The sequence below is a fragment of the Adiantum capillus-veneris genome, chromosome 9, assembly GCF_014529385.1.
Source record: "Adiantum capillus-veneris isolate H3 chromosome 9, ASM1452938v2, whole genome shotgun sequence".
Classification (NCBI taxonomy): Eukaryota; Viridiplantae; Streptophyta; class Polypodiopsida; order Polypodiales; family Pteridaceae; genus Adiantum; species Adiantum capillus-veneris.
The window spans coordinates 34,643,807-34,656,903 of record NC_140939.1 but is presented as its reverse complement, the minus strand read 5'-3'; the positions used below and the strand labels follow the sequence as shown (position 1 = coordinate 34,656,903).

The window sequence follows — 13,097 nt, the reverse complement described above, 5'->3', positions numbered from 1 at the left end:
ATGAAGACAAGGTACTAAGACATGGTAAGATTATATGACGGTATCTTATTAAATTAAAAACCATCCTTTTAAAGATGCTAGATGGATGCAAGAAACACATCTTAAGGATAGTATGAATCTTGACAATGCTTACAATGCTACACTAGAGTAAGCAAATGTAAATGCTTTCTAAATGAACAATGTTTTGTGCACAAATTTAAATAGTATGCATGCTTAGATTCATGTTTGTGATGACGATGTCACTCAAACACCATATAGAATTTGTCACTCTACTTTGGGAGTATGATATGGACTAAAGAGCATACATGCTTGCGGTATCTAAGCCTCCCAAGAACCAAATGGACTAGTCATCCATTCTGGAATGATGTCGTTGAGTAAAAAGGGATCCTCTACCCACTAAGAAACGTAGACTAATGACTAAGACTTTATCTCTTCTACCTCATAGTCGAGGACGACTATGGTTTCAAGAGAGAGGTAATGTCATAAAATCTAACATTTAACCAACCCAAATAATATTCTCATGTTAAAATGATCATATAATGTGGGAGAATAAACGAGAACAAGGGTTAGGATATAGACATGTGCTTATGGATCTATCTCAACACGGGGCCAAGGTAAAAGGGTCCAAACGAGAGATGGTATGTCAAAGAGCAATGCTACCTAATGGAGCTTAAATACCTTAGGGTTAGATTTATTAAAGACCTCCAAAGGTTAGTGTTAAAAAGTCCTTAGACCTAGCACCATAAGCAAGCTGGGGCTGACCTTGAGGTGGGAACCCTACCCAAGCTTCAGGTGCTTGTCGTGCTTGCTGATGACTAAGGTGCTTAAGGTGTTTGTGGGAACCTTGCCAAGCTTGAGGTGCTTTCAAGCTTAAATGACTAAGCTGTTTGAAGTGTTCAATTCAAACAGGATCTCTAAAGAGGCATAAAAGATTGTCATGCTTAAATAACTAAGGTGCTTGAAGTGTTCAATTCAAACATGATCCCTTAAGAAGCATAAAAGACACATGTCAAGATCCTCTCCCTTTTTTCCTCATGATGTGTTTGAATCCTATTAGATAGTCTTTAAAGGGTTCCAATGAGAATTTAGATGCATTTAAACAAATAATTAAGGTCTTTCTCTCAAAGAGGTAAAAGAGGACACTTGTCCAAATGATATAATTAAATAATACGAGAGAGAGAGAGAGAGAGAGAGAGAGAGAGAGAGAGAGAGAGAGAGAGAGAGAGAGAGAGAGGGTGTGGACCAAGTATGAGAGGGGGGGGGGGGGGGGACTAATTTGGGCATCCATATACTCTCCCACTCTCTCTCTCTCTCTCTCTCTCTCTTTCTCTCTCTCTCTCTCTCTCTCATTGTGTGAAGTGCAAAGTGCAAGAGCTCCATCTCCTTCTCCAAGCTTGTTGAGAAGTTGAGAGCCTATACCAACACTCTTGGCTATGGAATGCAAATCTAACCAAGAGCCATGCTTCAATTTTTAAGATTTTCATCTTCTTCATCTTCATTACTATGCTATTATGCTTTGCAAAGCAAGAAGCGTGATGATAAGTGAGGAACTGTTTCTTTCTCCTATTGAATGCTTCTTCTCCTCTTCCTTACCCTCATTCCGTGCTAGCTCTCTCCACCTTTGAAGATGTTTGAGGCCTTGGGACTGAGGCCGGGGATGGTTAATGCGTTTACAAAGTTTGTGTTATGCTCGTGATGCATGAAGCTTCCCATCTTCATTTCACCTAGGTCACAAGGAACATAAAGATTGTATTGTACCAAGTCTCTCTTGATGGGAGAATCTATAATACAGAAGCCTATTGGAGGGGGGACCGGCTCCACATAAATCCGGTCCTCAATTGTTGTCAAGTTCTCTAAACTCTTTCTCTCTCTTGCAAAAATATTATTCATGCCAAGTTAATTAAGTATTATGGCTATGTTGTTACTGCTAATTAAGTTCACCCTCTGTTCTCCAAGTCATCTCACAAAAATGCTCACTCTAATTCTCTTAATTCCGCTATTCTCAAAGTTCATAGGCCATTTTTATTACATCAAGAGAGCACAACCAACCGTGAAAAAGCATCAAAGTTACCATATATTCATCTATATGCATAGAAATTTCAAATTGCAATCAACACACAAGTCTATCATGTCATACAAAAACGATTCACAAACTTTGCAAGCCAATAACCGATTGGAGTAACTCCTACTCAATAGCCATACGTAACATCAAGCGCATAACCTTTGCTCCAACTCTGAATTAAAGAATGTAAAAGTTGAATTTTTTGATTCCATATGCAAATCGAAAGCTTCTTTAAGTGACCTCTTCCCAATTGTGAAGCACAATTTCATAATTGAACAACATGAATCAAGGCAAAATTTGCAAATGAGAAGAACCTTTGCCTTCAACCCATGAGCACAGGCTTTGCTTCAATATACACACACTTATATTTACTCCAATGTTGCAATTTCCCAACGTTCAAACATCTCCAAGGATGACACTTTGCTTAAGATGTTGCCTTTGATGCTACAAAAGATGAGCTGACTATTATTAGCTCTGCTACTTCTTTTCATAACCAGCACTGCCATTTCTATGCTAGTGCTATGGTTTAAATAGAGCTAGCCTCCTTTGCCTTACTGTCTAAGGCGCACAAAATGGGCAAGGTCATGAACCTTTTAACTATTATAGAGTAGATTCACGCAGCCTAGGATACCTGCCATTCATCAACAAAGTTGTACTATGTCGTTAACTGCCAGCGAACGTGAACAGCACGTTCCTTTAGAAGGTGGGGGATAGAAGACAGTGTATGCCAGCTCTCCCCATTTCGGCAGAGTTGAGACTAGTGGATAGAGTTAGCTTACGCACCGCCCGCGTCAACACTATATGGCACGGGCCCCTTCAAATGGGATCAAGGTTGGAAGTGAGAATGGTGAGGCACGCGCATTGTAGGCCGTGTGATCGGACGGCCCGAATTACAAATTCACACGACCCGAATTTACAAGATTGCGCGGCCTGAATTTACAAATTGGCTTGCATTTACATATGTGGCATTGAAATGCCACAGGGCGTGGTTGTCAGAGCACATGCACCGCACGGGGGAGGTCGTGGGTTCGAGGCTCAAGGTGTGGACCCGAATTTATGTGTCGGCCCGAATTTACAAAAACACATCCGACGGCGCGAATGACCCTCACCGTTGATCCCATTTGAAACCCCCGTGCCAAATAGTGTGGCCGTGCGAATGTGCCCATAAACAAATGCACAAGCACAACCTATATGTTCATGTCTCCAGGCGGAAAAGTAAAAAGCAGGGAGCGTGGTATTTGCACGCTACAGCGCTAGTGGGTGCCCAGCCCCCCATTGTCAGACCAGGTGCTCCTGATCCAGGATGCCTCGACACGAGCAGTCTATGGTGGGTTCATATAAGAAAGAATGTCTTCTCTCAGAAGTTTGTGGATGCCATGATAAATTAGATGTCGGCGATAATAGCAACGCAAGGGACACTTGCAGGGGAGCTGAGAAGGTCCTCCAAGCTTCTGCTGTGATTGGGGCCACTCACAAAGGAAAGCAAAACCATAATGCGATTTCAAGACAGGGGTTGCTGAACTCCTCCAAGCTTGTGCTGTGATTGGGTCCACTCACAAGGAAAAGCAAATCCATGATGAGATTTTGAGACACGGGTTATCGCAGCAATCATGTTGTGCTGATGGTGCTCTTGCGAATATGTATCCGAAGTGTGGCACTTGGCATTCATCGCCACCGTCAACAGAATTCCTAGAGCATCATGTAGCTGGTTGTGCTTATTGTGGATATGTATGTGCCTGGCATTTTGTGGATATGTATGCGCCTGTCATTGATCGCCACTGTCACATCCATGATGAGATGTTGAGGCAGGGGTTGTTGGAGCATCATGTTGTGCGGGGTGGTGCTTATGTGGATATGTATGTGAAGTGTGCCGCATGGCTTGGCTTTTGTGGATATGGATGCAAAGTGTGGTGCCCAACATTGAAGCAGAATGCTCAGATGGCACAAGATGCACAAAACGGGCAAGGTCAAGAAGCTTTTGACTGTTACAAAGATGCATTGAGAGGGCCCATTCTTTCAGCAAGGTAAAGTTGAAGCTTTTGAATGTTCTGAACAGAAGCAACGAGAAGCGTATTCTTCCAGATGAAGTGATCGAAGTGTGTATCCTCAAAGCTTGTGCTATGGTTTGGGGCCACTGACAAGTGACAAGGGAAAGCAAATCCATAATGCGATTTTGAGGCAAAGGTTGTTCGAGTATCATGTTGTGATGAGTCATGCTCTTCCAGAAGAAGTCACCTCTGTGTGCCTTTTCAAAGATTGTGCTATGATTGGGGCCATTGACAAGCGACAGAAAATTCATGATGAGATTTCAAGGCAGGGGTTGTTGGATTATCATGTTGTGCTAGGTGGTTGCTCTTGTGCATTCTTGAAGAAAAAATTCAAAAATTAATCTACTATTGTGTCTTTCTCCTCTATTTTTGTATGTTTTTTCGGCAGAGCTTCTCTTGTTTCCCTTGCTCTCAACCAGCAGTTTGGAAATTGAAAAGGGCGCGACATTAAGCAGAGACACATTTTTCCCAAACACTGGGCCAACAGCCTGGTCGGGATGCTTTAGAAATTTCTTTGACAAATCTCGCAAGGTAAACGAACACGTCTGTCTTGACCAGATGCAGAAAGAGGGCGTCCTTCCTGGACAAAACCGGCTATGTCAACAAGACAACATTGTATCGTTGAAGGCTCTGATCGCAGGATAAACAGGTAAGGTCGAGAAGCTGTATATAACCAAAAAACGTGTCTCAGATTTGGGAGCGACCCAACGCATACATAAACTACTTGTTATGAAGTGCCAACACCTCCAACATCACAATTTTCCACTCTTGATCTGAAGGGAGACCTTTATGAAGAGGCAGCCTTATCTCGCCTTTATTTCTTCTCAAAATTACTCCTCTGTGATTGCATAGCAGCCTTCGAGCTTCTTGCATTCACTGGTCCGAATATGGCACGTTGTCATCCTCTGCTCTTGGATGGTAATGTATATCTCTTTTATTATGGAAAAAGAGGAAGAAAATGAGATATGGACATGGACAGGACAAATATTTCATGGTTCTAGTCTTGGAGATATATTGCAATGGGAAATGATTTACAGAGACAGATACTTCTTATCTTGTGAAAGGCCTTCATATTGTCTACAACAAGATCAAGTACATATATGAGGTATAACCCCGAGCACTAGCTATGTATATATCAACCCTATTCTCGGCACTCTGCTTATTCTCAACACACATTCGCCAACCTGTCAACTAGCGATGTCATTGGCACCGGCCTTGTCGTCATATCAAATTTGCACCTCTTGTTGGAAACATAATGCCAACACATTGCCATGGTGACCACTGAGATAGACACCATCTCAACAATCCCAAAGACGAAAAGAAGGCTAAGGGAATAGATTTTCTAAAAAGAAGGGCAAGGCTAAATATATCATTCCCACAATGAGGGTTACTGCACCAGAAATATGTGCAAGACGCACTAGGACAGTTTTGCTTGAAAGTGGAGGTAGCACAGTAAGAATTGTCTACGTCATCGCCATCTGCCCGAGTTGTAGCAAGATGATGGCCATGCTATGGAGCTGATTTTCCCATGACCTCAAACTGCAATAGCAGAAAGCGAGCAGTCCGCACGGAGCCAACTTCAAGCTTCCCTTTTGGATCGGCTGAATATGCTCGTTGTCAGCATCGAACTGGCGCATGACCGCCGTGAAGATCTGTTGAGAGAGAGAGAGAGAGAGAGAGAGCAGCGGCCACAATTGTCTGCAAAAAGCTCAAGCTGTCATGTCTTGAGAGATTCGAAAGGCATGGTAGCCCATTTGATCAGCCTGCGCCTGAGCTGTAAGCTGCTTGTACTTATGAGCGCAGGAAGCCAGAAAAAGGTAGGGGACGAAGAGAAACTGGTCCACCCATCAGTGAGCCATGTGCAGGAGTCACTACCTTTCTGAGACATCAAAGCGCAGCATGCGTTCTGCACAGTGCGGCACACTCACATAAACCAGACATTTTCTTTATATAGGCTTTATTTTCTCTACCTCATTTGTTCCACCCTCTATGTGAACAAATGGGTGGCACTTCTGTGGCGGAAGTGCGCATTCTGCAACTCTTCCACCCTAAAAAAACACTTTTTGGAGTGTTTCTTCCGCCTCCTCAATGTGAACCCAGCCTTAGAGTGGGTTTAGACAACGTGGTGGAAGAAGCAAAGTTCCCCTCTTTCTTCTTCCATTATTTGCACTTCACACAGTGCGGAGGAAAGCACGGGGCTGGGGTTGTGTGTGCGCCTTCCATTGGGCGAATCGGAGGAAAGCACGGGGTTGGGGTTGTGTGTGTGCCTTCCATTGGGCGAATCCGAGCTGGCTTCTCTTTATGCTTGGGGGGGGGGGATTGGGGGGTGTAAAAGATCGCCATATGAGCAACAATCCCCTTTGCCTCTCTCTCTCTCTCTCTCTCTCTCTCTCTCTCTCTCTCTCGCAGGAGTCGAACGGGTCTCACACTCGTGCAGGGCTAGCTCTTGGAAAAACTCTAAAAAGAAATTGTATGGTTTATCTTCTCTACCTCATAGTCGAGGACGATTATGATTTCAAGAGAGAGGTAATGTCATAATAATTAATATTGAATTTTCTTAAATGATTTTCTCATGTTAAACTGATCATTTAATATGTCAGGGGAGAAAAAGCTAGAATAATGGTTAGGCTAGTAGACCGGTCACAGTAAGGGTCCAAGAGAGGGGGGGGGGGGGGGGGGGGGGGGGGGGGGGGGTTGGCATTTGTAAAAGAGAAATGTGCATCAATGGGCTTCAAAAACCCTAAGGTTCAACCCATTAAGACTTCCAAAATGCTAAGGTTCCAAAATTCAAAGGTAATGTCCAATGGCCAAAGTGTGGGGGAATTGGATGGTCATGGGGAAGACTAAAAAGTCTTCCCACATCCCTATCTAGGAGGGGGCGAGCCATATTAGTAGGGGATGAGAAAGAAACACACACACTCTTCCAAGCTCCTTTTACACAAAGGGCATAGTGGACACATGTCAGCTTCCTGGTCAAGTTGTCCCCAAGGTGTATTCAAATACTATTGGATGGCCATAGAGGTGGACCAATGAGAATTAGGCTAGAGTAAATTTAGTTTAATTCATTTAAAAACACTTGATAAAAAAACCAATATAAATTAAGCTCTCTAGAAAACTATTGGACAATCTCCCAAGGGGTCCAATGAGCATTCAGCAGCCGAATGGCTTGCCTGATTCCTATTGGCCAGAAGACTAAGGAGTCCAATTAGATTTTAATTGAATTATTTAAATACCTAAGGTCTCACAAAAGGGGAAAGGGGAACACATGTCACAAGGCTATCACTTATGCTTCTTAATTGTCATTGGCTAAGCTTTGCAGGGCCAATAGGATGCCATTATGCGCAAATAGCAAGAGGGGTTGACCAAGAGAGAGGGGGCTGATTTTTGCAAGGCATTAACACACACACACACACACACACACACACACACACACTCACACAATCTCATGTGTGAAGTAAAGAAGACTATCTTGTTACCATATACATGTGGTAGTGATGTGTGTGAACACACTAGGACCGTTGGGGCAATTTTTCCCTCTTTAGGAGGTTTTTTCCCCCGTGCATTGTATATACGCCCATCACTCTAGGGCTATCTATCTTTTCCATTGCACACTAAGTAACACACTCTCTATTGTGTGCCTTGAGCTTCCTTCGTCTTCTCCAAGCTGTGTGTGTTTCTCTGCAACCCTAATTCCAACAATTGGTATCAGAGCAGCTCACGTCCTCCCGGGCTTAGTCGCCAGTTGCTCCAACACACGCCTGCTCACTTTCTTCGATTTCAGTGAGCTTTGGCGAGCGTTCGCAGGTCGACAAATATTTTGGGCAAGCTCGAAGAGCTTGGTCTACTCAGAATTTTGATTTGAGCTCATTTCGGCCTCCGTTTCCACTACAGGCAGTACTCCACAGGCTATTTCGCCATTTTGTGCAGAATTTCTGTCAGTGCCGTTTTCTGCATAACAGGTGTCTTATAGTCTTCTACGGTTTGTGCTATATAGCACAGGTTGTTCCCGCTCCGTTTCTCCTATTTTCGGGCAGTTTTCACATCAGGTGCAGCATTTACCATGGCTGATAACAACAACACAGATGTGTTCAAGATGTTTGCTGCTGAGGACAGGCTGGATGGGGACAACTACCCTATGTGGGCTTATATGATGAAACATGTTCTTGTGTCAAAGGGTGTCTGGAACATTGTGCAGGGCATTGATGTACATGCTGGTTTTGAGGATGTAGGCGATGTTGAGGATGTTGCAGGTCTTGCTGCAAAGATTGCAGCTGTTAGAGTTGTTTTGCCTACGGCAAAACAAGCTCGTTGGGATGTTAAGGATGCGCAGGCTCATGCATTGATTGCGTTGTCTGTGAAGCGCACCATTGTTCCTCACATCCGTTTAGCAAAATCTGCAAAACAGGCTTGGGAATTCTAGCAGGTCTTTATGCAAGCCGCAATGAGGCTAAAATTGCTTTGCTGCGTAAAGATCTGGAGTCGAAGATTATGCATGAGGAAGATGATATGGACACTTTTCTTGCTAGTGTCAAGGATATCAATGAGCAACTTATTTCTGTAGGTGAAGTTATTTCTGACAGTTTTCTTGTGCAGACTGTTCTTGATGCCTTACCAGATTCTTACTAGACTTTTGCTAGTACTTGGAGACTTATGACCCAAGGAAATCCAGAAGTTGTCAAGTTTGATGCATTATGCACATTGTTGTTGCAAGAGTCACTTTCTAGAAAAAACAGAACTAGACAGCGTGCAGTTGAACAGGCTTTTATTGCTTCTCAAAGAAAGGGTGGTAACAACAATGCAGCCACTTCTTATGGTTCTGCTGCGAGTGGCAAAAATTCTGTTTCTAATGCTTCTGCTGGCAGCAATTTGTTTGGAAATTCTGGTGATAAGGGCAAAAAGAATATGCGTTGCCATTATTGTAAAGCCAATGATCACTTATCAAGTCGTGTCCTAAGTTGAAGGCTAAAGAGGCTAAGAAGAAAGAGGGTGGTTCCACTGCAAATGTTGGTTCCATCACAAATGCACCCATTGTTGAGGCTTCTATGACAGGAGATTGTAATGCTGATGTTGATGAAGAATGGGCTTTTAGCGCAGAGTGCACTTACAATCCTGCTGTCCATGATGCATGCTTGTTAGTTGCTGCAGATTCACATGTGTGGTATTTCGACAGTGGTGCTACAAAGCACATTACCTCACATCGTGAATTGTTTACCTCTCTCGAGTCTGTCCCTCATGGAAATTCAGTCACTTGTGCCAACAACACCTCTTATCCAGTTCAGGGAGTTGGAAAGATTGTGCTCACTGCTGCTAATGGCAGTTCCTTCACACTTGTTGATGCACTTTATGTACCTGGGATCAAGAAGAATCTCTTGTCTGTATCCGCACTTGCTAGACTTGGACTTGTAGTCAAATTTGTGGATGACAGATGTACAGTTCATGATCTCAGTTTTGGTGATGAAATTGTTGCATCTGGGCTTTTGTGCCGTGGGGTCTATAAGCTCACTTTGTATGACAAGTGTGGACAAAATTTTGCAAATGCTGTTGCAAATTCAAGGGCTATTTCAGATGCAAAACTTTGGCATGTACATTTTGGTCATCGGAATTTTGCCAGTTAGCTGCGTTTGCAGAAATCTCATATGGTTGCTTATTCGCCGCCTCCTGAAGCACCTGTCAAACATGTTTGTGAAGGTTGTATTCTGGGTAAAATGCAGCGTTCTAAGTTTCCAAAGGATGGTTCAGTTAGGGCCACATGTTGGTTGCAGCTTGTGCATAGTGATGTTTGTGGGCCCATGCAAACTCCGTCCTTGGGCAATTACCTGTACTTCGTGACTTTCATTGATGATTACTCCAGGCATGCATGTGTATTTCCACTTAAAGCGAATTCCGAAGTTTTTATGTGCTTCAAACAATTTCTGGCTATGGCTGAAAATATCTTGAAATGTACTATGGGCACCCTCCGTTCCGATCGAGGGGGGGAGTATATGTCTCATGAATTTAATGCATTTCTGGCTAGTCGTGGGATAAAACACCAATGTACAGTGCCTTATACACCTCAGCAAAATGGTGTTGCTGAGAGGAAAAACAGGTCACTGACGGAAATGGCACGATGTATGGTCAAAAGTCAAGCTTTGCCGCATTCTTTTTGGCTTGAGGCCATCATGTGTGCCACTTATGTACTAAACAGGTGTCTTACAAAAGCTTTGCAGTCTATTACTCCATATGAAGCATGGCATGATAGAAAGCCTTCTATCGAGCACATGCGTGTTTTTGGTTGTTTGTCATATGCTTTGGTGCCACAAGTGCAGCACAGAAAATTGGATGATAAGGCTGTCAAATGTATTTTTGTTGGTTATAGTGTTGAAAGCAAAGGTTACAGGTTGTATCATCCGCAAACAAAACGTATTCTGGTTTCTCGGGATGTAGTGTTTGTGGAAGATTCTGTTCAGCCCTTGCTGTCATGTACTAGAGACAATAATGTAAGCTCACAAGACATTTATGACACTTTGTTGCCTCTTTTCAGTGGTGGAAATACGAATGTAAGTTCAATTGAGGCAAACGTACAGCCTATGGGGGTTTCTGAAAATGTTCTAGATCAGCCTATTACTGATGCAGATGTACATGATGTATTTGATGAGGAAAGGGCTGAAAATGAGCAGGCTAGAGGTATGCCAAAATGGCTGGTGCACACTTTGCGTGACAGTAAATTGGATGCACCTTTGTCTAGTCGTACTCGTTCAGGCTCTCGCCATGCATCTTATGCATCAGATTGTTATTCTTTGGTTGTGTCTAGCTTACATGATGTTGAGGAGCCTCTGTCTTTTGATGAAGCACAAAATTCAGAAAATTGGATGGCTGCCATGTAATCAGAATATGACACACTTATAGAAAATGACCCATGGACTTTATGTTATTTGCCTCCTGGCAAAAAGGCCATTAGTACGAAGTGGGTTACAAGTTAAAACGCAAGCCGGATGGTGAGATCGATCACCATAAGGCTCGACTTGTTGCAAAGGGTTATGCACAACAAAAAGGCATTGATTATGAAGAGACTTTTTCTCCCACTTGTCGTATGACTACCGTGCGTTTTCTATGTGCATTGGCAGCTCATCTTGGTTGGGATGTACATCAATCAAACATTGTTACTGCTTTCTTGAATGGTGACATATTTGAGGAAGTTTATGTAACGCAGCCTCGCGATTTTGTCATAAAAGGACAAGAGGACAAAGTGTGCAGATGTAAGAAGGCTTTGTATGGGTTGAAGCAATCTCCTCGTGCTTGGTATGAGAAAGCTGACACTCATTTAGTTAAACGAGGCTTTCGTAACAGTCCAACAGAAAGCACATTGTATGTAAAGCATGAGGGTGATGTACTTCTCATTGTGGTTCTTTATGTTGATGATTTGCTGATCACTGGACCAAATGAGAGACATATTGCTGAATTTAAGGCTGATTTGAATGCTACATTCAAGATGAAAGATTTGGGGCTGTTGCATCATTACTTGGGTATACGGTTGACATTAGGAAATTTCAGAGGTCATTTGGAGGGCCATATGAAGAGAGAGAATAATAGAGCGCGTCCAATGAGCACGAAGGCTACGTTACGTAGGAAAGTACGTGGAAAGACTCAAAAAATAGGAAAATAGCATAAAACTTTCACGAATCTAGGATTGTAGCATCGTAATTTCCTTCCTTTTACCGAGCTTTTAGGTGCTTGCATGTGGTCCCACTTCTGATATTCTCTTATGGTCATTAACGTACTGGAGGGTGACCATTAAGCCCGCACAAGATATTGGAATTCTAAAAAACTTTCCCTCCATTAGAATGCTTTCAAAGTGAATCTCCCTCCACTAAAGCTTTTCTCTGAGAGCTATGGCTTCCACGTCTTCTCGCCCAAGAGGCTCCAGGTGTTTATTGTCTCTCACACCAACAACCAACAACTGCACTTTGCCTAGAAGTCCAAGTAGTAGCATATCCTCAATTACAATATCAACTTCAATAAGTGCAGAGAACCAATGGGTTGGACAAAGGATAAACAAAGGTTCATGGGTCCTCATGCAACCAAGAAGACCCAAGAGGTCTAGTGGTATCAACGTTTACCGCTCAGCATGGAAGGCCAGAGTGTTGGATTTCAAAGTTGAAATCGGCAAAAGATCTGTAAAGGAAGTTCTTGTTCAGCATGTGTTTACCCATCCAGAGGTGATAGCAAACGGTGGAAATGTATCAGATATACATCAACCACGTTGCAATTGTAAGTACTCTTGACATGTGAACTTACTGATACTCTCATTATAACTTTTCTTATATATTTTGCAATGTTTCTCCCGCTTGTTATGAGCAATGTCTCCATTCTTCACAGCTCAATTACATTAGATTTGTCATTTGTACTTATTGATACTCTTAGTTTAACTCTTCTTATATATATTGCAGATGTTTATCCCTCTTCTTATGAGCAATGGGAGCCTGTGGAGTGCATAATAGGCCTCTTCCATGTTGTTCATGCCCACATTGGTTCTCTACAGTATTCAGGGAGGAGCAGCAAAAGACTGGCTGATGAGGGAATATTTTTTTATGACCACTTCTACCAACTCAGCTCAGGGAATAAGAATGGCATGTTGGTGAAAGTGCCTCTACCAACCGATTGGAACACTGTGGACTGGCCAGTTCCCGAGGAAACAATGGTGGAGGCAATGTGAAGTAAGCTCTACAAGGATATACAAAGGTCTCTACGTAGCTCTATTCCCACCAAACTGGTTAGAATTGCAAACTTTTATCCTGTTGCACTCTTCATAGAGCTGTTTCATAGCTACAACATCCGTGTTACGAAAACTATGTTCATGTGCAAGTCATTTCAGCAGTCATCCTGTGACAAACTTCTTGACAGAGGATGGTATGCAAAGGAAGAGATTGGTTTACGGTGCGAGGTCGCGCTTGATACTCTAGTTGTCAAGTACATGATTGCAAGCCAATCACTGTTACTCTCGTTTTGGT

The 13,097-nt window shown here is 43.0% G+C and overlaps 1 protein-coding gene across 1 annotated transcript; it reads left to right on the top strand.

Moving 5' to 3' along the window:
• The first annotated feature begins 2,873 nt into the window (after positions 1-2,873).
• LOC147450322 (uncharacterized) lies at positions 2,874-4,476 on the top strand. The gene has a single exon (XM_086519580.1). It carries the CDS (start codon positions 3,701-3,703, stop codon positions 4,088-4,090), a length of 390 nt encoding a protein of 129 aa, XP_086375706.1. The 5' UTR covers positions 2,874-3,700; the 3' UTR covers positions 4,091-4,476.
• Positions 4,477-13,097: the final 8,621 nt, after the last annotated feature.

Excerpts from the sequence above, each read along its gene's own strand:
- LOC147450322 (XM_086519580.1), top strand. The coding sequence starts at position 3,701 with ATGTATCCGAAGTGTGGCACTTGGCATTCATCGCCACCGTCAACAGAA.